Source organism: Salmo salar, chromosome ssa01 (genome assembly GCF_905237065.1).
Source record: "Salmo salar chromosome ssa01, Ssal_v3.1, whole genome shotgun sequence".
NCBI lineage: Eukaryota > Metazoa > Chordata > Actinopteri > Salmoniformes > Salmonidae > Salmo > Salmo salar.
In genome coordinates this window covers 81,184,750-81,211,035 of record NC_059442.1, presented here as the reverse complement: position 1 = coordinate 81,211,035, position 26,286 = coordinate 81,184,750, and the positions used below count along the sequence as shown (strand labels likewise).

The window sequence follows — 26,286 nt, the reverse complement described above, 5'->3', positions numbered from 1 at the left end:
ATCAGCGATTCAGACAGCTTTTTGGGCACATTCTTACCACAATTGTGTGAATCATTTATAATCTTTATATCTAGCACACCTGGATCATTTGGTTGTGTATTCTACATCATTATGGCCATTTTAAGATACTATGGATTTTGTCCAACATTCTACACATTCTCAATCATGAAACATTTGATCTCAATACTAGAGGTCGACCGATTAATCGGAATGGCCGATTAATTAGGGCCGATTTCAAGTTTTCATAAAAATCGGACATCGGTATTTTTGGACACCGATTTGGCCGATTATTATTATTATTTTTTTTACACCTTTATTTAACTAGGCAAGTCAGTTAAGAACACATTCTTATTTTCAATGACGGCCTAGGAACGGTGGGTTAACTGCCTTGTTCAGGGGCAGAACGACAGATTTTTGTCAGCTCGGGGATTCAATCTTGCAACCTTACGGTTAACTAGTCCAACGCTCTAACCACCTGCTTTACATTGCACTCCACGAGGAGCTTGCCTGTTACGCGAATGCAGTAAGAAGCCAAGGTAAGTTGCTAGCTAGCATTAAGCTTATCTTATAAAAAACATTCAATCAATCAATCATAATCACTAGTTAACTACACATGGTTGATGATATTACTAGTTTATCTAGTGTGTCCTGCGTTGCATATAATCGATGCGGTGCGCATTCGCGAAAAAGGACTGTCATTGCGCCAACGTGTACCTAACATAAACATCAATTCCTTTCTTAAAATCAATACACAGAAGTACATATTTTTAAACCTGCATATTTAGCTAAAAGAAATCCAGGTTAACAGGCAATATTAACCAGGTGAAATTGTGTCACTTCTCTTGCGTTCATTGCACGCAGAGTCAGGGTATATGCAACAATTGCGAACTAAATTGCCAGAATTTTACGTAATTATGACATAACATTGAAGGTTGTGCAATGTAACAGGAATATTTAGACTTATGGATGCCACCCGTTAGATAAAATACGGAACAGTTCCGTATTTCACTGAAAGAATAAACGTTTTGTTTTCGGGATGATAGTTTCCGGATTCGACCATATTAATGACCTAAGGCTCGTATTTCGGTGTGTTATGTTATAATTAAGTCTATGATTTGATAGAGCAGTCTGACTGAGCGATGGTAGGCACCAGCAGGCTCGTAAGCATTCATTAAAACAGCACTTTCGTGCGTTTTGCCAGCAGCTCATTGCGCTGTTTATGACTTCAAGCCTATCAACTCCCAAGATTAGGCTGGTGTAACCGATGTGAAATGGCTAGCTAATTAGCGGGGTGCACGCTAATAGCGTTTCAAACATCACTCGCTCTGAGACTTGGAGTAGTTGTTCCCCTTGCTCTGCATGGGTAACACTGCTTCGAGGGTGGCTGTTGTCGATGTGTTCCTGGTTCGAGCCCCGGTAGGAGCGAGGAGAGGGACGGAAGCTATACTGTTACACTGGCAATACTAAAGTGCCTATAAGAACATCCAATAGTCAAAGGTATATGAAATACAAATCGTATAGAGAGAAATAGTCCTATAATAACAACAACCTAAAACTTCTTACCTGGGAATACTGAAGACTCATGTTAAAAGGAACCACCAGCTTTCATATGTTCTCATGTTCTGAGCAAGGAACTTAAACGTTAGCTTTCTTACATGGCACATATTGCACTTTTACTTTCTTCTCCAACACTTTGTTTTTGCATTATTTAAACCAAATTGAACATGTGTCATTATTTATTAGAGGCTATATTGATTTTAATGATGTATTATATTAAGTTAAAGTTTGTGTTGATTCAGTATTGTTGTAATTGTCATTATTACAAACAAAAAATAAAATCGGCCGATTAATTGGTATCGGCTTTTTTGGTCCCCCAATAACCGGTATTGGCGTTGAAAAATCATAAATCGGTCGACCTCTACTCAATACAGTTCTGTTCCGAAAACCAATTATTTTTTTAACAGAGTGGACAAAGTTTTGTTCACTTTACCCTTTGTCAATTTTGTAATTTTTTAAAAATGCATTGTTTAGGAGTGCAAATGCGAATCGAGTTATTGCGCACCTCACAGGGTAGGCGTTCCCTAACGGAAATATACAAATGTTGGCTAGAACACGCCAATAGGATCTTGCTAGCTTGTGCTTGGTTCTGCCCACTATGACTCATTTGTTCCCATTGGAAGCGACAGTCTTAGTTTTATGCAACGGGTGGGTCTAATCCTGAATGCTGATTGGTTAAAACTGCATTCCAGCCGGTGTCTATTCCACAAGTTGCCACCGCTAAATCTATTATGTTAAAAGGCCCATTTACTCTGTTCCATTTGACGGCGCAATCCACTGTCTCATCAGCCCAGCCAGGCAATTTATAAACTGGATCTCCACTATAAAAAGCATCTAGACATTATCTCACATATATTTTAGACTAACATTTTGTTTTCAACAGGGAGATTTGTATAAACCTTGCTGCCCCTCTCCGACATTTGCAACATTGTTTCAATATTCAAATTCGATCTCCTGCTGTCACATAGTAATGAACGTGTGGGGAGTCGGGATGAGACAGACAGGCAGGCAGTGTCTGCCAGTCGAAATCATGAATCAGCTGGCATCATTTTTATTGATATATATTTATGGTAAAATGAAAAGTAGCTCATTTGCAGTCTTTCCAGCTTCCGATTGAAGTGATTGTGTTACTGTGTTGTTGGCTTGCTCCTCTGAATAACAGTGACCTGACGAGTGAGCACATTTTCTATGCCAATGCAAGTGCGGCTACTTTGCTGTTATTCTGGTTGCACTTTTTGACTTGACTAAGTTAGCCGTAGTTGGCTAGCTAGCAAGCAAGGGATAAGAAAGTTGCCAGCCTGGATGACAATGGAACATTTAGAATGAACGACTGGGTCGCAACCTTAGATACAAAACAAAAAGACTGAACAACTGGGTCGTGTCTCTAGCAACCCTAGATTTGTGTGGGGACTATATCTTGCAGAAGGATTAAATAGTATGAGTAAATTAGTCAAAATAAAGTTGAATGAAAATATGTCAATAATTATTTTAATATGTTGGTAACTCATGGTATAAAAGTGATAATGCCTTCGAAGACAGCGTTTGGAGGATATATTGACACGGTTTGCAGGCCCTCGACGAACAAAACCCGTGAGCTCCCGAGTGGCGCAGTGGTCTAAGACACTGCAATGCCTAGTTCGAATCCAGGCTGCATCACATCTGCAGGTAGCCTAGCGTTGGGCCAGTAACCGAAAGGTTGCTAGATCGAATCCCTGAACTGACAAGGTAAAAATATGTTGTTCTGCCCCTGAACAAGGCAGTTAACCCACTGTTCATTGGCAGTCATTGTAAATAAGAATTTGTTCTTAACTAACTTGCCTAGTTAAATAAAAAACATCCGGCTGTGATTGGGAGTCCTATAGGGCTGCGCACAATTGGCCTGGTGGTGTAAGGGTTTGGCCAGATAAGAATTTGTTCTTAACTGGCTTGCCTAGTTAAATTCAAAAAATATATCCGCCACTTAAATAAAAAATATTTGGTTAAGCTATGCACAAGGCACGAGAGAGTGACTAATGCCATGCCAGCTAGCTTCAAAAACACGTTATCAAGCTGGGAAACTTTACAATAAATGTGTGTCATTGACGTATATTAGTGTGTTTCATAGAGAGGTTTGAATTAACGCAATAAATTGTAACGTGTATATTTTACCTGCTCTGGACTTGAACATCAAGGACGCGAGCGCCGCCATGTTGGATTACGTGACGTCAACGTTGTCACATCAAATTCTAAACTACTGACCGCTTGTCTCTAGTTACCACAGCTAAAGTCAAAATTGTCTACATCCTAAATAACATCAATTTGCAACTAAAATGAGCTTTTTGGTCTTAAAGATTAAGTTTTGGCATAAGGTTGGCAGTGTGGTTAAGGTTTGGTTTAAAAAGAGAAATTGTAGAAATAGGCGGGGTTTAACCATCATTGTGCCAACTAGTTCGTCCACTAAACCCGCGGAATCCAAAATTATGAAAACCCAGTTACAAAAGGCTAGCAAGACGAAATAGCTCGAAAGTTATCGAAATAATTTTTGTCCTGAAAATAAAATATTGAACCCCTTCTACAAGAACGTGAGTAGATCATTATGTTCAATTCATTTGAGACGTTCGATATTAACGTTGTATTGGTAGCTAAACGTTAACTAGCCTCGACAACATCTACTAGCTAATGTAGCTAGCTAAATGTAATAGTATGACATTAACCCAACCCATAGGCCTCGAATGTTACTGTTACGATAATTGCATACACGTTAACTGTAGCTTTAGTGTTTGGTACAGTATTTCAAGTAAAAACATGTGCATTTAAAAAGTAGTAAGTGCACTGCATAGTCTATCGAGTCGGGAAAGTCTGGCTGCGCGCTCAGGACTGATTTCTGAGAACAACATGTCTACAACTTCATCAAGCTGTCAAACTATCGTAAATGAAGCACCAGTTAACTTACACGCGGTAAAAAAAAAAAAAAAAGTTTTTATCAGTGCCCAAAATCACTTGCTAACTCATTTCCAACTATGTGTTTAGCAATGAAGCTAGCAAGTAGTAACTAGCATGCACATTGAGCAGTAGCAGTACGCAAACGATTCGTTATTTTTGAACGACTCCAGTCATGATTAAATTGAACGAGTCACTGAGAAACTAGTCTTTCGTTTGACGTGCTCCGACCAATTATGTCTATAAACCAGATAGTAAGCAGCAGCGTATGTGAGGGGTCAGTGCAGTTAACTATTTAGCAGTCTTATGGCTTGGGGGTAGAAGCTGTTCAGGGTCCTGTTGGTTCCAGACTTGGGGCGTAGGTACTCTGTGCCGTAGTAGAGATAACAGTCCGTGGCTGGAGTCGTTGACAACAATTGTTAGGACCTTCCTTTGACAGCGCCTGGTATTCTAAACTGAAGATCATGATTAGTTGATAATTGGAGTCAGGTGTGTTTAACGGGGGCTGGGACAAAAGTGTGACACCAATCAGGCCCCTGAGGACTGGAGTTGCCCATCCCTGCTCTACCCTCTGTAGTGCCCTGGGGTCGGGTGCCAAGCAGTTGTCATACCAGGCGGTGATGGAGCCAGTCAAGATGCTCTCAATGGTGCAGTTGCAGATCTTTTTGAGGATCTGAGGGCCCATGCCAAATCTTTTCAGCCTCCTGAGGGGGAAGAAGCATTGTTGTGCCCTCTTCACAACTGTGTTGGTGTTTTTGGACTAGGGCTGTGTGATATGGTCAAAATATCATATCACTATTTGACATTTTTTTTTGATGGTGTGACGGTATTCAAATCAAATTGTATTTGTCACATACACGTGTTTAGCAGATGTTATTGTGGGTGTAGCGAAATGCTTGTGTTTCTAGCTCTAACAGTACAGCAATATCAAACAGTAATATCTAACAATTGCACAACAATACACACAAATCTAAAGTAAAGGAATGGAATTAAAAATATAAATATTGGGCGAGCAATGTCAGAGCGGCATAGACTTAGATACAGTAGGATAGAATATGGTATATACATGTGAGATGAGTAATGCAAAATATGTTAACATTATTAAACTGACTAGTGTTCTATTATTTGTATTTAACTAGGCAAGTCAGTTAAGAACAAATTCTTATTTAGAATGACGGCCTGCACATTTTGGGGAATATTCAGAGGTGGAAACTTAATGTGGGAATTAATGGGAAAATATGGGAATTAATATTAGTACCATTTAAATGTAGATGTTTTTTGCATTGGAAATATTTACCATATCATATGGAGACCGAAACATAAACCTTTTACCTTATCATAAGTAGACATAATTGCAAGTTGCCAGACTGCCAAGAACCTTGCCCTCATCCAGACCAAGGTGGCGAGACAAGGTAGTGATGACACAATAGGCCTTGTTGATCTCTGCACCAGACAGGATGCTCTTGCCAGCATACTTGGGGTCCAACATGTACGCTGCAGTATATATGGGCTTCAGGCAGAAGTCTTCACGCTTTTTGATGTATTTCAGAACTGCATTGTCCTCTGCTTGGAGCAACAGTGAAGTGGGCAGGGCAGTATGGATTTCTTCTCTTACATCTGCAAGCAGAGTCTGAACATCAGACAGGATGGCATTGTCTCCCTCAATCTGTGCAATGGCTACTGCTATAGGTTTCAGGCTGCTTACCACTCTCCCAAAATACATCATCCAGGAGGATCCTCTTGATGGGGCTGTCCATATCGGCAGACTGTGATATGGCCATTTCTTGGAGAGACTCCTTCCCCTCCAGGAGACAAACATGATGACACCACCCAACGGGTGTTGCTGGGCAGCTTCAATGTGGTGCTCTTATTCTTCTCACTTTGCTTGGTGAGGTAGATTGCTGCTATAACTTGATGACCCTTGACATACCTAGCCATTTCCTTGGCTCTCTTGTAGAGTATCTATTGTTTTCAGTGCCATGATGTCCATGAGGAGCAGATTCAATGCATGAGCAGCACAGCCAATGTGTGTGATGTGAGGGTAGGACTCCTCCACTTTAGACCAAGCAGCCTTCATGTTCGCAGCATTGTCTGTCACCAGTGCAAATACCTTCTGTGGTCCAAGGTCATTGATGACTGCATTCAGCTCATCTGCAATGTAGAGACCGGTGTGTCTGTTGTTCCTTGTATCTGCGCTCTTGAAGAATACTGGTTGAGGGGTGGAGATGTAGTTAATTATTCCTTGCCCACGAACATTCAACCACCTATCAGAGATGATTGTAATACATTCTGCTTTCTCTATGATTTGCTTGACCTTCACTTGAACTCTGTTGAACTCTGCATCCAGCAAATGAGTAGATAAACCATGTCTGGTTGGAGGGGTGTATGCTGGGCGAAGAACATTCAGAAATCTCTTCCAATACACATTGCCTGTGAGCATCAGAGGTGAACCAGTTGCATACGCTGTTCGAGCAAGACATTAATCAGCATTTCTCTGACTACGCTCCTCCATTGACTCAAAAAAACTTCTGATTCCAGGAGGACCATGAGCTGTTGCTATCGATAAGGTGTCGGATTCATCATTTTCACCTCGAATAGAAGTAGAGGGACTTTTGTCAGAGGTTGCTTGTTGTGAGCGCTGAGGGAGCTTTATGCACTTGGCCAGATGATTCTGCATCTTTGTTGCATTCTTCAGATATGATTTGGCACAGTATTTACAAATGTACACAGCTTTTCCTTCTACATTAGCTGCAGTGAAATGTCTCCACACATAAGGTGGTGCCCAGGGCATTTTCCTGTAAAAAAACAACAAAAAAACAAATGCAATTCCATGTACAGATAAATGGTTAAGCAGTTAGATTAAACAACTCCTTTGTAAGATAAATGTTTTCAAATGAAACAGGTGAATTAACACTTCTCAGTTAGCAGGCTCAAGCAAGCTAAACCCCACATGGTAGCAAAAACTAACTAGCAGAAATTGTTAACAAGTTAGAAATGATTTAAACACACTTTGCAGTAGGCTACTATTTACTAGTTAACCAAAAAAATCATGTCATATAAAATATATTCACCCCACCCAGTATTGTCATCAAAACTTACCAGAAAGCATGTAGTCCTTGGCTCAGACAGTGTAGTAGTGTAGGCTCAATTAGATTAGATTAGATCTCATTAGTGTGCAAGATCTTGAGAATCATGTGATGGAAGAGTGCACTGCACATGTGATGGATGAATGCACTGTGCATGCAGAGGGTTGCAATTCCATTGCATTGGGGATAGTTTATCCAAAATATGCCACAAGACCTAGAATTGCCTTATGTGTATTCCACAAAGGTTCACTGTTATAAGATAATTTCCCAGAAAGTTTCCAGCCCTTTGCAACACAACATGGTAGCAACACAAAACATGGTACAAACATTATTGGGCACAGACAACAGCACAAAGGACAAGAAGGTGGAGACAACAATACATCACACAAAGCAGCTACAACTGCCAGTAAGAGTGTCCATGATTGAGTCTTTGAATGAGGAGATTGAGCTAAAACTGTCCAGTTTGAGTGTTTGCAGCTTGTTCCAATTGCTAGCTGCAGCGAATTGAAAAGACGAGCGACCCAGGGATGTGTGTGCTTTCGGGACCTTAAACAGAATGTGACAGGCAGAATGGGTGTTGTATGTGGAGGACGAGGGCTGCAGTAAATATCTCACATAGGGGGATGCTCTCAATTGTGCATCTGTAAAAGTTTGAGGGGTTAAGTTGCCAAGACAATTTTTTTTTCAGCCTCCTGAGGTTGAAGAGGTGCTATTGCGCCTTCTTCACCACACTGTCTGTGTGGGTGGACAATTTCAGTTTTTCGATATGTACGTCGAGGAACTTGAAGCTTTCCACCTTCTCCGCTACGGTCCCGTCGATTTCAATAGGGGGGTGCTCCCTCTGCTGTTTCCTGAAATTCACGATCAACTCATTTTGTTTTGTTGACGTTGGGTGAGAGGTTACTTTCCTGGCACCACACTTCCAGGGCCCTCACCTCCTCCCTATAGGCTGTCTCGTCATTGTTGGTAATCAGGCCTACTATTTGATAGTATTTCATGTATTTTTAAATAATAAAAGTTATACATTTGCATTATGAGTAGTGCGTGACTTTAGGGTGGCAACACATATATTCTAAATTATTTCAATGGGTCTTTCTCCATTCTGATTTGTTTTATACAGTTCAATTCAACTTCAACCAAAAGTAATTTTTGCCATTTAACTATTTCTGCATTTTCTACACTGATTTGCGATCATTTCTACACTGCCACGTAGGGCTGCACGATATGGGCAAACAATCTATGCCTTGTTTTTAATTGGACTTGCGATTTAGAGCAAAACACTGAGGTGAACTGTTGGAATCATGGAAATGGAACGATTATTCTAATTCTATAAGTAGAATATAATAATGGGCACTTTGAATAGTGTTGTTTGACATGACAACAAATGAAAACGCCAGGGCGGCGTTATTGTGACAGGGTAGGAACCTACGTGTTTCCTAGGTGACCCTATAATCCTTGGCTACTTTGAATGTTTTCTCTTAGCTACTTCATGTAGCTAACATGTTAATGCTTTGCGTATTCCTCTTTTCAGTTTTGCATTCGTGCAAATCTGAAAGTGCGAACCACCTCATTTAACCATGGAAAGATGACCGAGAATATGGCCGAACACAAACAGTGTAGTTATTCCCTCCACGGCAATCAAACAAGCGAAATGTCAGTATAGGGACAAAGTGGAGTCGCAATTCAACGGCTCAGACACGAGACATATGTGGCAGGGTCTACAGACAATCACGGACTATAAAAAGATAATCAGCCACGTCACGGACACTGACGTCTTGCTTCCAGACAAATTAAACACCTTATTTGGCCGCTTTGAGGATAATAGAGTGCCCCCGACGCGGCCCACTACCAAGGACTGTTTACGAATTGGCTCTCCTTCTCTGTGGCCGACGTAAGACATTTTAAACATGTTAACCCTCGCAAGGCTGCCGGCCCAGACGCCATCCCTAGCCACTTCCTCAGAGCATGCACAGACTAGCTGGCTAGTGTTTACAGACATATTCAATCTCTCCCTATCCCAGTCTGCTGTCCCCACATGCTTCAAGATGACCACCATTGGTCCTGTACCCAAGAAGGCAAAGGTAACTGAACTGAATGACTATCGCCCCATAGCACTCACTTTTGTCATCATGAAGTGCTTTGAGAGACTAGTCAAGGATCATATCAACTCCACCTTACCTGTCACCCTAGACCCATTTCTATTTACATACCGCCCCAATCGGTCCACAGACGATGCAATCGCCATCACACTGCACACTGCCCTGTCCCATCTGGACAAGGGGAATACCTATGTAAGAATGCTGTTCATTGACTACAGCTCAGCATTCAACACCACAGTACCCTCCAAGTTCATCATTAAGCTTGAGGCCCTGGGTCTCAACCCGGCCCTGTGCGATTGGGTCCTGGACTTCCTGACGGGCCACCCCCAGGTGGTGAAGGTGGGAAACAACATCTCCACTTCGCTGATCCTCAACACTGGGGCCCCACAAGGGTGCGTGCTCAGCCCCCTAGTGTACTCCGTGTTCACCCATGACTGCGTGGCCATGCAAGCCTCCAACTCAATCATCAAGTTTGCAGACTACACAACAGTAGTAGGCTTGATCACCAAAACGACGAGACAGCCTACAGGGAGGAGGTGAGGGCACTCAGGTTGTTTTCCTGACACCACACTCCATCACTCAACGTCAACAAAACAAAGGAGATGATCGTGGACTTCAGGAAACAGCAGAAAAACCCAAACTGGTCCGTGCATCAATACTGGTATATTCTAAAATACGGTATACTGCCCAGCCCTAGTTTGGACCATAAATTCTTTGTGATGTAGACACCGAATAACTTGAAGCTCTCGACCCGCTCCACTACAGCCCTGTCAATATGAATGGGGGCATGTTCGGCCCACCGTTACCGATAGCCCATGATCAGCTCCACTGTCTTGCTGAAGCTGAGGGAGAGGTTGTTTTCCTGGTACCACATTGCGAAGTCTCTGACTTCTTCCCTATAGGCTCTCATTGTCGTCAGTGATCAGGCCTACCACTCGTGTCGTCGGCAAACTTCATGATGGTGTTGGAGTCGTGCCATGCAGTTGTTGGTGAACAGAGAGTACAAGAGGGGACTAAGCACACACCCCTGAGGGGCCCCGTTGTTGAGGGTCAGTGTGGTGGATGTGTTGTTGCCTACCCTCACCACCTGAGGGGGTGTCCCGTCAGGAAGTCCAGGATCCTGTTGCAGAGGGAGGTGTTTAGTCCCAGGGTCCTTCAAGCTTAGTGATAAGCTTGAAGGGCACTATGGTGTTGAACTCTGAGCTATAGTCAATGAACAACATTCTCAAATAGGTCTTCCTTTTGTCCAAGTGGGAAAGGATAGTCTGGAGTGCAATAGAGATGGTGTCATCTGTTGGGGCGGTTTACGAATTGGCTACAGGGCAATAGTCATTAAGACCGGTTACCTTGGCGTTCTTGGGCAGAGGGACTATAAATAATCATACAAATTGTGGATATTAAACATGTATGTACATACAAGTGTCTTAAATCGGTTAAAAGCTTAAATTCTTGTTAATCTAACTGCATTGTCCGATTTACAGTAGGCTTTACAGCGAAAGCATGCGATTGTTTGAGGACGGCGCCCCATATCAAAATATTTTTCCACCGGCACAGGTTTCATAAATTCACAAATGGCGATTAAATATTCACTTACTGTTTGAAAATCTTCTTCTGATTTGTCATCCAAAGGGTCCCAGCTACAACATGTAGTGTCGTTTTATTAGATAAAATCCTTCTTTATATCCCAAAAAGTCAGTTTAGTTGGCGCCATCGAATTGAGTAATCCACTCGTTCAACAGGCAGAGAAAGGATTCCAAAAAGCTACCTGCTAAACTTTGATAAAACAATTCAAAATATGTTTCTATTTAATCCTCAAATACCCTAAAATGAAATTAAACTATAATATTTCATACGGAAAGAAGTATGTTCAATAGGAAAACGATATTAGCGGGTACGTGTCCTCTTTGTTGCGCGCGCATAGACGAATTTCTAAGTCTGTTTTGGAAGAACAGAAACAAGCCTGAAACCTTGACCAAAGACTATTGAAACCCAGTGAAAGACATAGGAATTGCACACTGGGCGCTAGATTCATTTTTTTACCTAATACGTTCCATTGGAAGAGCATGGGCACTCCAAAAAAAGAAAACTCTGGTTTTTCTTTGGATTTTCTCCTACCATATCAATTGTGTTATAGTCTCCTGCATTATTTTAACAATTCTACCAACTTCAGAGTTTTCTTTCCAATGGTACCAATTATATGCATATCCTGGCTTCAGGGCCTCAGCAACAGGCAGTTTACTTTGAGCACGTCAAGTCAGGTGGAAATTGAGAAAAATAGACCCTAGCCTGAATTAACCAACATATGCCTCAAGAAGAGTTAAGAAAATATTTACCAAATAAACTAAAGTAAAAAATTATAAAGTAACATAGCAATAACGAGGCTATATACAGTCAGTGTGTGGGGATACAGGTTAGTTGAAGTAATTTGTACATGTAGGTAGGGGTGAAGTGACTATGCATAGATAATAAACAGCGAGTAGCAGCAGTGTACAAACAAATATGGGGGGTCAATGTAATCGTCCGGTGGACATTTGATTAATTGTTCAGCAGTCTTATGGCTTGGGGGTAGAAGCTGTTAAGGAGCCTTTTGGTCCTAGACTTGGCGCTCCGGTACCATGCGGTAGCAGAGAAAACAGTCTATAGCTTGGGTGACTGGAGTCTCATACAATTTTATGGGCTTTCCTCTGACACCGCCTATTATATAGTTCCTGGATTGCAGGAAGCTTGGCCACAATGATGTACTGGGCCGTACTACACCCTGTAGCGCCTTACGGTCAGATGCCGAGCAGTTGCCATACCAGGCGGTGATGCAACCGGTCAGGATGCTCTCGTTGGTGCAGCTGTAGAACTTTTTGAGGATCTGAGGACCCATGCCAAATCTTTTTAGTCTCCTGAGTTGAAAAGGTGTTGTCGTGCCCTCTTCACGACTGTCTTGGTGTGTTTGGACCATGATCGTTCGTTGATGTGGACTCGCTCCACTACAGCCCCTGTTAATGAGGGCCTGTCCGCCTTTTCCTGGAGTCCACGATCAGCTCCTTATCAACTCGATTCAGCTGCGGGGCAATTTTTTTTCTTGAGCGGATGGTCTGGGGGCCGGGACATAATTACATTTGCATACGTGTCTCTCTATTATGCATGGGAATACTTGGGAACAGATTTCCAAAATTAAAATCACTTGGAGCTGATTTCCTGGTGTTTTTAGTCTTAAAAAAAGTATTATTGCTCAGAAAACTTGGGAGGCCAAATAAAACTGCTTGCGGGCCACCATTTGGGGAACCCTGATATAAACCCTGGATTGCTGATGCTTTGTATTGGCCAGTGAGAGGCTTTGAAGCCACTGGAGTGTGAGGCCAGTCATGGCCTTTCTATTAATCTATATCCCCTACAAACCTCACTACCCCATCCACCACCCCCCACCACCACCCAAAATACCACCCGAACCCCAGCCCCGTCCAAACTCTGACCCTGTCAAACTCTCCCATACAATTGACAATAAAATACATGTTCATCCGTTTCTTCCACCATACACCCATCACACATTCCAGTAACATGCTTCCCTACCAAGTTCAAATAATTCAATCCCATATGCCTTAACTCTCTCTTTCTCTCTCTCTTTCTCTCTCTCTTTCTCTCTCTCTTTCTCTCTCTCTTTCTCTCTCTCTTTCTCTTTCTCTTTCTCTTTCTCTCTCTCTCTCTTTCTCTTTCTTTCTCTCCTCTTTCTTTCTCTTTCTTTCTCTTTCTCTTTCTCTTCTCTTTCTTTCTCTTTCTTTCTCTCTCTTTCTCTCTCTTTCTCTCTCTCTTTCTCTTTCTCTTTCTTTCTCTTTCTTTCTCTCTCTTTCTCTCTCTTTCTCTCTCTCTTTCTCTTTCTCTTTCTTTCTCTCTCTCTTTCTTTCTCTCTCTCTCTCTTCTTTCTCTCTCTCTCTCTCTCTCTTTCTTTCTCTCTCTCTCTTTCTCTCTCTTTCTCTTTCTCTCTCTTTCTTTCTCTCTCTTTCTCTCTCTCTCTTTCTCTCTCTAAAAAACGAAATACAACAGAACAGATGACCAGAGAACTGGAATGACATTTACTCTCTCGGGTGGCCAACACGAAAGCCACGCCACCAGTCTTCTGATCTGACCCGGTGGGTCATAGCTCAATAGCCCAGCATCAATAACCCAACAAGCAAACTAGGTGACCCAGCTGGCTGGATCAAAATAATCCAACGTGTGTTCTGTACAATATTTATCCAAATTGGGTTGTTTTTAACCCAGCATTTTTTTGTTGTTGACAACATTACTTAAGCTCTTCTGTTCCCATTACAAGACCCAATTTCTTGTACAGATTTCCTTTTACTATATTTTCCTCTGCCAGCAATCTAACCTAAAGTTTTGGATTCATGTTTTAACCTCTCCTCTCCCTAATTGCACCTGTATATCTACTAAATCATTTCCATTGACTCCTGTTTGAGCAGGGATCCAACAAAATTGAACCTCTATCCATTGAGCGCTGTTCTTCCTGACATTGTACCCTAAGCGGAACCTAGGTTGAAGATGACCTAGAGCGGAACTACAACGTCAGAAGAACAGCACTCACTAGCGGTCTCTCGAGGCTAGAGTGCCCAGAGAGGAAGGCCAATTTGGATACTCTTTAGCCTATTTAGGCCTACTCCAATAGATTGTACAATAAATATGTATGTTATCATTCTGGATGGAACATAATTAATAGTGCCAACCATACAGAATCCAATGGCGCCTGCCCACATAACACCATGGTTCTGATTTTAACCTCCTTTGTCCATCCACAGTCCGTCTCAACTGTCTGAGACTGGACCCACCATGGGCAGCTACAGTGACTCCACCAGTGACCTGGACGAGGATCTCCCTGTGTATGACTTCCTCCAGCCCGGCCGTAGCCTGAGCCAAGCCTCCCTGAGCCACACAGACCAACCAGACCTGGTGGTCCTGGACAGCTCTCATACAGACCTCCCCATAGGGGTGGCTGATGTTATGATGATCAGTAGTGATGATGAGGAAGTGGATGTTCCCTATATCCCACTGGCGCTGAGACTCAAACAGAGACAGGAGGGTTTGGAGCCTGCATCCTCCACTCTCAGTAATGGACAGGGCAATCATCACTCCTCACCTGACCCTCCTGGTGGTTTAGGCCTGTTGGCACCGAATGGTCACTCAGAGTCTGAACCTCTATTCACCTCATACGAGACCCTAAACAGTCATCGTAGGAAGGAGAAAGGTGGAGGACCAGACTGGGATGACCCAGAGGAGGCAGCTCTCCCTCAGCTGTGTCCCCCGCCAAAGCCCTCCTCCTGGGCTAGGAGCACCACCTCCCCTGCCAAGAGGAAGCCCTCCAAGAGGACTGGTGAGGAGATCCAGGGGTCCAGGGAGGCGCTGAGGAGGGAGGCCAGGGAGAGGCAGCAGGGGGACAAGGAGGCGCGGATGCTGCAGCAGGAGAGGCAGAAGGCGGAGAAGGCGGCCCTGGCAGAGGCTGTGAAAGCACTGCGACCAGAGGAGTGCATCAAACACATGGTGGTGTCTGTGGATCCAGGTGTGTTGAAGAGAGGCAGTGGCTGTGTTTCAATTCCCTATCTTTCTCCCAGAGTGTGCACTTGCTCACAGTCTCACCCACATGGATTAAAAAGCATTGAATAGGTGTAAGTAAGGGCTACACAGAGGATTTTGTAGTTCTCAGTTTCCAACGTGTGTGTGTGTGTGTGTGTGTGTGTGTGTGTGTGTGTGTGTGTGTAGCTCTGTTGCAGTTGGAAGGTGGGGGCCCTTTGCTGACGTCACTCCAGGCCATGGGCTGCAGCTGTGCCATAGAGAAACAGCCCCTTCCTCGCAGCGTCAACTGGGTCAGGAGAACACCTAGCACTCAGGTGACTGGAGCATCACACACACACATCTCTCTCGCTTCTCCCCATGCCATGCTTATCCATGCTGTATTAACCAAGCACAAGTATGTTTTTATCTTCATCTTATTCATGCAACGCAACTAGGGAAGTGACAAATCAAAACTGTTTCTTAATGTTTAAACTGCCATTTTACATGTGAATTCACAATGCAACTGTGCTGCTGCCAAAAACTGTTTGGGTCTCATGGTGCGTCCCTTTTAGATGGGTAAACAAAGTACATGTACTATCACTACTGTACCTCAATTCCACCTTCTCATTGCCATACAGGACTTAACTGCTGTCTGTTGCCTTTCTCTGCCATTTTTCCAACTATTAACGACGATGACGTCATGGTGGAGCGTCGCTCTCCAAAATAATTGATTCCTCGACTCCTTGAATGTCGACTCTCGATTTCGACTCCCATTTCTGGGTGTCAAGATATGATTCCGCTACAAATAGACTCCTAAGATTCAATATTTTTGGAACGGAGGAGACTATTTGCTGTACTTCTGAGAACACGAACACTTGTATCTTTCATAGCGAGCTATCGAGGGACGGAGAGAGAGTGGTGGGGCACAGTATAGGCAGTTCGAGCACTAGGCCTATCTATCGAAATGGAATGCTGTATCTTGCAATTTCTTGGCTTGCAATGTCTTGCAACTTCAGTAAAAAGCAGGGTCTATCGTCAATGAATAGGCAAGGATATTCTACACAAAACAGACTTGAACCCACAAAAGAGCAGGGTTGTAATCATTAGTCCAAACAGTTTGCAACTTAAACGAGAGTTTCTATTGGACAAATTCAGGTAGGTCCCTCCCGATTTTCGCTCCGTTTGCTTCCATTCCGAAACGTTTGCAACAGAATACTGAATACGCCCCAGGCGAGCCATGGTGAGGGAGGGAGAGAAATGAGGGGGCAGGCACAAAGAACCGTGGTGCGCATATGTCCTGGTAATCTGAATCTCGCAATGTTTGTCTTGTATGCCTTACAAATTCACCAAAGAAGCCTAAAGTTTTCCTCTTCCTCTCTGGTTTCATTTAAATTACACAACTTTCCCCAGGCCTTTATTGCCTATCGTCTAGTCAGGCTATAACACGGAAAATAATGTTTTGTGATAACTGCACTGTGATTTTAATTATGTGGGGGGACGTTTTTTGGTTAGGGATTTTCTTCCCGTTATGTATCCTAATCTCTTTTAAACGTTCACACCCCTAATGCAACCCATAGCTTTTTGTGGTCGTGTTGAATCTGTGATGAATTATGGGTACATTTTTACTGATTGACTGATGTACAAATAATAATGAGTAGTTATTCGTTATGCCAGGTGATTTGTAGATCAGTCACTTGGCAGTCGCTGACTGCAGTGGTTGATCTATGTCGAACAAGCAAATCAAATCCCTTAATCTCTGTTGCTTCTCAGACAGGTGAGGTGTTGTGTATCCCGGAGGCCCACACAGTGATGCAAGTACCTGTTGATGACTTCATCAACCTGATCCACAGCTACACTCAGGTGAGTGACACCTCTCTGGGTTGGGCGTTGCTATGGTTTCATCCTACTTCCTGTTTCTGCTGACTAGCTTGAATGTGCTAGTTGGGAGGGGTGTCCACACAGCAGTTCATGGTCATAGGTCTATACATGCATACAGAGTATACAAAACATTAGGAACACCTTCCTAATATTGAGTTGCACCCCGTTTTGCCCTCAGAACAGCCTTAATTCGTCGGGCATGGACTTTACAAGGTGTCAATCATTCCACAGGGATGCTGGCCCATGTTGACTCCAATACTTCCCACAGTAGTCAAGTTGGCTGGATGTCCTATGGGTTTTGAACCATTCTTGATACACACAGGAAACTGTTGGCGTGAAACTCAGCAGCGTTGCAGTTCTTGGCACACTCAAACCAGTGCACCTGACATCTACTACCATAACCCATTCAAAGGCACTTAGATCTTTTGTCTTGCCCATTCACCCTCTGAATGGCACACTTACACAATCCATGTCTCAATTGTTTCAAGGTTAAAAAAAATATTTTTTACCCGTCTCCTCTCCTTCAGCTACACTGATTTGAAGTGGATTTAACAGGTGACCTCAATAAGGGATCATAGCTTTCACCTGGATTCACATGGTCAGTCTGTCATTGAAAGAGCACTCAGTGTACACACACTAGCAAGCCTCCACCCAGTACCCTGCCCTGAACTTTAGTCACTGTTATTAGCTGGCTACCACCCGGTACTCAACCCTGCACCTTAGAGACTGCTGCCCTATGTACAGTGCTTTCATAAAGTATTCACACCCCCTGACCTTTTCTACATTTTGTTGTTACAGCCTGAATTTAAAATGTATTAAATTCGATATTTTTTGTCACTGGCCTACACACAATATCAAAGTGGAATTATGTTTTTCTAAATGTTTACAAATGAAAAGCTGAAATGTCTTGAGTCAATAAGTATTCAACCCCTTTGTTATGGCAAGCCTAAATAAGTTAAGAATAACTCCTTCTATGCAGAGTTCCTCTGTCCAGTGTCTGTGTTTTCTTTTGCCCATCTTAATCTTTTGTTTTATTGGCCAGTTTTCTTTGCCTAGAAGGCCAGCATCCCGGAGTCGCCTCTTCACTGTTGATGTTGAGACTGGTGTTTTGCGGGTACTATTTAATGAAGCTGCCTGTTGAGGACTTTTGAGGCGTCTTTCTCAAACTAGACACTGTAATGTACTTGTCCTCTTGTTCATTTGTGCACCGCGGCCTCCCAATCCTCTTTCTATTCTGGTTAGTCAGTTTGCACTGTTCTGTGAAGGGAGTAGTATACACCGTTGTACAAGATCTTCAGTTTCTTGGCAATTTCTCTCATGGAATAGCCTTCATTTCTCAGAACAATAATAGACTGACGAGTTTCAGAAGAAAGGTCTTTGTTTCTGGCCATTTTGAGCCTGTAATCGAACCCACAAATGCTGATGCTCCAGATACTCAACTAGTCTAAAGAAGGCCAGTTTTATTGCTTCTTTAATCAGAACAACAGTTTTCAGCTGTGCTAACATAATTGCAAAAGGGTTTTCTAATGATCAATTAGCCTTTTAAAATGATAAACTTGGATTAGCTAACACAACGTGCCATTGGAGCACAGGAGTGACGTTTGCTGATAATGGGCCCCTGTACGCCTAAAGAAAATCTACCATTTCCAGCTACAGTAGTCATTTACAACATTAACAATGTCTACACTGTATTTCTGATCAATTTGATGTTATTTTAATGGACAAAAAATGGGCTTTTCTTTCAAAAACAATTTTGAATTTATGCTGTAACACAACAAAATGTGGAATAAGTCAAGGGGTATGAATACTTTCTGAAGGTACTGTGTAAGTCAGTACAACTACAACTCTGATCTAAAGATGATAATGCATTTTTTTCCTCAAACATTGAAATTGTTTTGACTTTACAAATTGTTACATAGTCATTGAACACGGGTCACTTTAATGTTTTTATATACTGTTTTACCCACTTCATCTGTATATACTGTATTCTAGTCAAGGCTCATCCTATATAACTACAGCTGTACACACCTTTTCTATTAATATACTGTCCATAATGTATGTACACACCATTATATGCATACAGTGCTTAGAGAAAGTTTGAAAACTTTAGCATTTTCTTTAGTTCTGGATAAATTTGACCTAAAATGTACTAATACACTGAACAAAAATATAAATTAACAATTTCAACGATTTTACTGAGTTACAGTTCATATAAGGAAATCAGTCAATTTCATTAAATTCATTAGACCCTAATCTATGTATTTCACATGACTGGGAATACAGATATGCATCTGTTGGTGACCGATATAAAAAAAAAAGGATTGGGGCGACATATCTCCTTTGCATAGAGTTGATCAGTCTGTTGATTGTGGCTCGTGGAATGTTGTCCCACTCCGCTTCAATGGCTGTGCTAAGTTGCTGGATATTGGTGGGAACTGGAACATGCCGTTGTCCACATAGATCGAGAGCATCCAAATATGCTCAATGGGTGATATGTCTGGTGAGAATGCAGGCCATGGAAGAACTGGGACATTTTTAGTTTCCAGGAATTGTGTACGGATCCTTGTGACATACTGCCGTGCATTATCATACTGAAACATGAGGTGATGGTGGCGGATAATTGGCACAACAATGGGCCTCAGGATCTCGTCATGGTATCTCTGTGCATATAAATTGCCATTGATTAAATGCAATTGTGTTCATTGTCCGTAGCATATGCCTGCCCAAATCATAACCCCACCGCCAACATGGGACACTCTGTTCACAATGTTGACATCAGCAAACTGCTCAACCACACAACGCCATACACACTGTCTGTCATCTTCCCGGTACAATTGAAACCGGGATTTGCCCACTAAAGTTGATTACGACGCCGAACTGCAGTCAGGTCAAGACCCTGGTGAGGACGACGAGCACACAGCTGAGCTTCCCTGAGACCGTTTCTGACAGTTTGTGCAGAAATTCTTCGGTTGTGCAAACCCACAGTTTCATCAGCTGTCCGGGTGGCTGGTCTCAGATGATCCCACTGGTGAAGAAGCCGGATGTGGAGGTCCTGGGCTGGCGTGGTTACACATGGTCTGCGATTGTGAGGCCTGTTGGACATACTGCAAAATTCTCTAAAACAATGTTGGAGGCCGCTTATGGTAGAGAAATTAACATAAAATCCTCTGGCAACAGCTTTGGTGAACATTCCTGCAATCAGTATGACATTGAACGCTCCCTCAACTTGAGACATTTTAGTGTGGCCTTTTATTGTCCCCAGCACAAGGTGCACCTGTGTAATGATCATGCCATTTAATCACCGTCTTGATATGCCACAACTGTCAGGTGGATGGATTATCTTGATTTAGGATAAATGCTCACTAACAGGGATTTAAACAAGTTGGTGCCAAAAATTTGAGAGAAATAAGGTTTTTATGCAAATGGTAAATTCTGGGATCTTTTATTTCAGCTCATGAAATATGGAACCAACACTATGTTGCTTTAATTTTTTTTGTTGAGTATAGATGAAGTGAATCTGATTTAAACAAATGGCACAAAAACAATTATACTTTTACATTTCTTTATTGAGCAAATTGATCCAACAGTCACTTTCTTTGTGGGAAAAAGTATCTGAACCTCTAGATTAATGAGCTAAATAAAATGTATGAAAGTAGTCAAATTGACTATTTTGTCCCATATTCCTTGCATGCAATGACTACATCAAGCTTGTAATTCTATAAACTCCTTGAATGCATTTGCAGTTTTTTCTTGTTGTGGGTTATGTTTTGCCCGACCAGAATTGAATGGTGAATAATGTATTGTGCCATTTTCTATTCAAGTAAGAGAAGAACATGTTTCTGAACAGTTCTAAATTAATCCTGATAATGCCATGATTTATGGAAAAACATGAATGTATCATGAATAATGATGAGTGAAAAGCTTACAGAGGCTACAACAAAACATCCTAAAATGCTGACACTCACAATTGACAATGACCCGGAAGAGCATATTAGCATGTTTTGTTGTAGCATATTGCTGATTTATAAACTGGGTGGTTTGAGCCCTGAATGCTGATTGTCTGAAAGCTGTGATATCAGACCCGTATACCACTGGTATGAGAACATTTATTTCTACTGCTGTAATTACATTGGTAACCAGTTTATAATAGCAATAAGGCACCTCAGGGAAGGGCTGTATCCAGGCACTCCGCTTTGCGTCGTGCCTAAGAACAGCCCTTAGCCGTGGTATTTTGGCCATATACCACACCCCCTCTGGCTTTATTGCTTAACAATACCTTGTTGTCGAGCAACAATAACAACAACCAAGAAGGCATAGTCACACATTGATGATTTACAGTATTTCATGCTAAACATGCGTAAAAAAATACACAAAACAACCGTTGCCGTCTCAACACTTGTGCTGATAATAATTGCATCAATCCAGGACACTTTTACAACATTAGGCAATACACTGTGACCAGATTCTGACCTCCCTCCCTCCTCCCTGTCTGTATGTTACCCAGGAACAGAGGGGTGGAGGTGCAGACTGTAGCGCCTCTTTGACCTCCTGGACCCTGGGTCTGCAGGCTCGCAACCCTGGCAAGACCCCCAGTCTGGTGGTCATAGACCTGGAGAAATACTTCAGGTGAGGGGGCTGGAGAGGGATGTGGTCTGTGTCCCAAATGGCACCATATTGCCTACAAAGTGCACTATGTAGGGACAAGGTACTATGCAACCGTCCCCTTGGGGTTATTTATAATAGTTTTATAAAGCATTTTTGATCATTTATTGAAAACAATTAAGCATTCATAATTAAATGGTTTATTGCTATAAGTTATTATAAAGTGTTAGCATTTCAAATAAGTGTTACTTGGAGGAAGGAAAAGTGTTTATTGTAGAAACATCAAACTTCGTCAAGCTGTGTCCCATAAAAGTTCTCCATTTTGCCCCAAAAAACATTGTTTTGCCTACAGATCCCAGAAATCCCAGAATCAGAAGAAGTTCCGGGATGCGGTCCTGGGGGATGAGCAAGCAGCAGGAAAGGGGGCGGTGAAAAAGAGGAGGAAGAAAGATGAAGGTGATGCACTGCCCAAGGTGTCTCGAGTTGAGGTGGAGGAGGTGGGTTGTCATCATTTGCAGCTGGTAATCATTTGACAATATAGTGTGTGGAATTGTCTTTGCAAATACTATTTGAGCAAGTTTTTAGTCTTTGAAACCAACTCAACTATGGGCCGATCTGTCTCGGACAAGGTTACTTACTTATTTTTATTTAACCTTTTATTTAATTACGCAGGTCAATTAAGAACAAATTCTTATGTACAATGAAGGCCTACCAGGAGGGGAAAAGCCTCCTGCGGGGATGGGGGCTGGGATTAAAAATAAAAAAAGTAGGACAAAACATGCATTACAACAAGGGAGACATCACACCACTACATAAAGAGATACCTAAGACGGCAACACAGAATGGCAGCAACACAACATGACAACATGGTAGCGACATAACATGGCAGCAGCACAAACATGGTACAAACATTGTTAGGCACAGACAACAGCACAAAGGGCAAAAAGGTAGAGACAACAATACATCACGCGAAGCAGCCACAAGTGTCAGTAATAGTGTCCATGATTGAGTCTTTGAATGTAGATGGAGATAAAACTGTCCAGTTTGAGTGTTTGTTGCAGCTCGTTCCAGTCGCTAGCTGCAGCGAACTGAAACGAGGAGCGACCCAGGGATGTGTGCTTTGGGGACCTTTAACAGAATGTGACTGGCAGAACGGGTGTTGTATGTGGAGGATGAGGGTTGCAGTAGGTATCTCATATAGGGGAAGGAGTGACGCCTAAGAGGGTTTTATAAATAAGCATCAACCAGAGGGTCTTGCTTCAAGTTTACAGAGGAGTATAGAGTGCAGTGATGTGTTCTATAAGGTACATTGGTGGCAAATCTGATGGCCGAATGGTAAAGAACATCAAGCCGCTCGAGAGCACCCTTACCTGCCGATCTATAAATTACGTCTCCGTAATCTAGCATGGGTAGGATGGTCATCTGAATCAGGGTTAGTTTGGCAGCTGGGGTGAAAGAGGAGTGATTACGATAGAGGAAACCAGGTGTAGATTTAACCTTAGCTTGCAGCTTTGATATGTGTTGAGAGAAGTACAGTGTGCCAATTGCATGCTCACTCTAAACTTGAAACATCTGTGGCATTGTGTTGTGACAACTGCATTTTTGTGGCCATATTGTCCCCAGCACAAGGTGCACCTGTGTAATGATCATGCTGTTTAATCAGCTTCTTGCTATGCCACACCTGTCAGGTGGATGGATTATTTTGGCAAAGGAGAAATGCTCACTAACAGGGATGTAAACAAATTTGTGCACAACATTTTAGAGAGAAGCTTTTTGTGAGTATGGAACATTTCTGGGATCTTTTATTTCAGCTCATGAAACATTGGACCAACACTTTACATGTTGCGTTCAGGGAGGAGGGGAGGATTGATCCGAGGGCCTTCAAAAGGAGGGTGGCCCACGGGCCGCCAGATGCCCATCCCTGGTGTAGATGAAGGGGAGGAGACGGGTTTAATAATACTTTTTAAGCCTTGAGACAATTGAGACATGGATTGTGTGTGTGCCATTCAGAGCATGAATGGGCAAGACAAAAAAATGTAAGTGCCTTTGAACGGGGTATGGTAGTAGGTGCCAGGCGCACTGGTTTGAGTGTGACGAACTACGTCACTGCTGGACTTTTCATGCTCAACAATTTCCTGTGTGTATCAAGAATGGTCCACCTCCCAAAGGACATCCGGCCAACTTGACATAACTGTGGGAAGCATTGGAGTGAACATGGGCCAGCATCCCTGTGGAACGCTTTTCTATACACTGTAGAGTCCATGCCCCAACGCTGTTCTGAGGGCAAAAGGGGTGCAACAAAGTATTAGGAAGTTTTTCCAAATGTTTTGTACACTGTATATCACGGGGGCACATCAATGCATTTCTAATGGGTATAGAGTAGCCTTAACAATGCAATTATCACAACAAGTTGTAATATGGCTTTTTTTCCTGGCTTGGTTCCCCCATGGTTTACACACACAGCTGCTGTTGTGTCCCAGTGCTGTCTCTGTGTGAGCTGCAGCCCGAAGCACAACTCAGGCCCGTTTTGATTTTGTCATCAAAAAGCATTTCTTCTCCTGTGCTAGAGTCTGCACTGGAATGGTCCGACTACACAATATTATGTCGGGCGCATTAAGTGATGCTCTGTATCAGTTGTTTTCATGATTTTGGATGGGAAGTTTTAAAAAAAATCGCACCTGAAGGCCTCTAAGTCCAATAGTCACGGTTCGCCACTTTCAATCTTTTACCCAGATTTTAGTAGAGATGCAGAGAAGCATATTTAGTTTCTTTAAAAAAATAACCACCCTCAGGAGGATACAGACAGCTTGAGGTATGCTTAGATATGTAGAAAAATAGACATTTGTTCACATATTATGGGTCTAGATTGCAGCAAAAATATGTTTTCAGGTGATTGAAAAATGCTAAATTCTCAAACTTACGGTTGGGAGGCCAAGCACTCCTACGGACCACCCCCCAGCCATCCTCACGTACTTTGGGCCCCCTCAGATTTTTGGGGTGTATGACGCCCCTGCACACCCATGTCCACTTGTATGGAGTAAAGGTAAGCCTACATGCTTCATGTCATGTAGGACACTTGTGTGACAGTTTTCCAAAGTACCTCTGTAACAGTCTCTCTTGGTCCTCCAACATCCATCCCATCAGGCCGTGGTACACCTGCAGCTACACACGGGGGTTCAGGTGCATTTCCTGTCCACCTGGAAGGAGTTCTCTGACCACATCGTCATGGCAACCAAAGCGGTAGCTGAGACCCCATTCAAGTGAGTGAGATGCTGTGACAGATAAATGATCAACTGTGTAATTTCAATATAGAACCACTCAATCAGTAAGTCATTACAATATACAGTTGTGCAGAGTTGTAAGTGAGTAACATCTCATATATTGTATGTTTGTGTGTCTGTCTCCAGACGAGAGAGGGAGAAGACAGGCTTCTCGTTCTACCTGGAGAGTGAGTGGGCTGGAGGCCAGAAAGTGGACAGGGCTGGGAAAGGACTCCTGCAGGTCTGGAAGAGACAGATCCAGCAGCTGAACAGAGTCAGCCAAGATATGGCCTCTGCCATCCTCGCTGCCTACCCCTCTCCACAGCTACTCAACCAGGTAAAACCACACACAATATGTACACAAAGATACAGCATGTTTCTTTGCCCACACTGAATCTCACAATTGCTCTCCGCATTGTGATGTCGTTGGCAGGCGTACATTCGGTGCAAGTCCGAGCGTGAGAAACTGTCATTGCTATCGGACCTCCTGATTCGCAGAGGGGAGGGCGTGACTTCCACAACTCGCCGGGTTGGTCCTGAGCTCTCCAAGCGTCTCTTCCTGGTGATGACATCATCAGACCCCCAGCAGACCCTGGATTCCACGCTTTGACCCTTTTATGATGTCATGCATCTGACCAGTGACCTCAATAGTGGAAGAGTGGAGTTGGACTGAGGTTTTAAATCTGTGTTCTTCATCACTGGTCTTCAGCCCTGCCTCTGGGGACCTATATGATGTGCAGGCTTTTGCTCCAGCTCAGTACTAACACACTTCATTCAACTAATCAAGGACTTTGTGATTGGCTGATCCATTGAGTCAGACATGTTAGTTTGGGGCTGGTACACATATGTGGGTCCTCAGGAACAGGTTTGAAATACACTCCGTGAACTATGGAGCACAGTGACATTTGGATTTCAATGTTGATTTGGATAGTGTCCCGTTTTCTGACATCCACCTTGGTTTGTAATATACATTTTATTAAAGCGTCTAATACAATCATGGGGTTTTGACCAAAATAGATAGTCAATAATCGACACCACCTACATTACATAACACACAGGTGGGTTAGGGAAACCTATACGTTAAATAAGACTAGTGAGTTGTCTCTGCTGCTCTTTTTTTATGTTTCTAAACTTTTCCCTATCTTTGGATTAGGTACATTCACAAGTTTAGACAAGAGCACCACAAGAACTCTAAATCAAACCAGAGTTTCTAAAAAAGGGGTTTTATGTGGTTTATTTCCAAATGACAACAATGTTACAATGAACAGGGGAAATATCAGGGGAAAAGATCAAATGTTCCTCTTGTCTTGTACTTGCAAAAATATTAATTAACAGTACAGAGTTTATTAGTGA

General features: G+C 42.7%; 2 protein-coding genes across 4 annotated transcripts in view; one reads left to right on the top strand and one right to left on the bottom strand.

Annotated features, from left to right (window-relative positions):
• LOC106612239 (39S ribosomal protein L27, mitochondrial) overlaps nucleotides 1–3,930 on the bottom strand; it is a 12,760-nt gene extending 8,830 nt beyond the window's left edge. The window contains exon 1 of the mRNA XM_014213229.2: nucleotides 3,706–3,930. Coding sequence (XP_014068704.1) covers nucleotides 3,706–3,745 — 40 coding nt within the window. The 5' untranslated portion in view covers nucleotides 3,746–3,930. The remainder of the gene's footprint in view (nucleotides 1–3,705) is intronic.
• Nucleotides 3,843–26,286, top strand: eme1 (essential meiotic structure-specific endonuclease 1). 3 transcript variants are annotated; one of them, XM_014213213.2, is made up of 10 exons: nucleotides 3,959–4,118; nucleotides 13,694–13,779; nucleotides 14,443–15,200; nucleotides 15,401–15,528; nucleotides 16,964–17,053; nucleotides 21,576–21,697; nucleotides 22,026–22,170; nucleotides 24,818–24,933; nucleotides 25,081–25,270; nucleotides 25,367–26,286. In XM_014213213.2, the coding sequence occupies exons 3-10, from the start codon at nucleotides 14,474–14,476 to the stop codon at nucleotides 25,541–25,543; spliced, it is 1,695 nt and encodes a 564-aa protein (XP_014068688.1). In that variant the 5' UTR covers nucleotides 3,959–4,118; nucleotides 13,694–13,779; nucleotides 14,443–14,473; the 3' UTR covers nucleotides 25,544–26,286. The 3 variants fall into 3 exon arrangements, with proteins under 3 accessions (XP_014068692.1, XP_014068670.1, XP_014068688.1); XM_014213217.2 differs by lacking the exon at nucleotides 13,694–13,779 and having other exon boundaries at nucleotides 3,843–4,118; nucleotides 21,582–21,697; XM_014213195.2 differs by lacking the exon at nucleotides 13,694–13,779 and having other exon boundaries at nucleotides 3,843–4,118.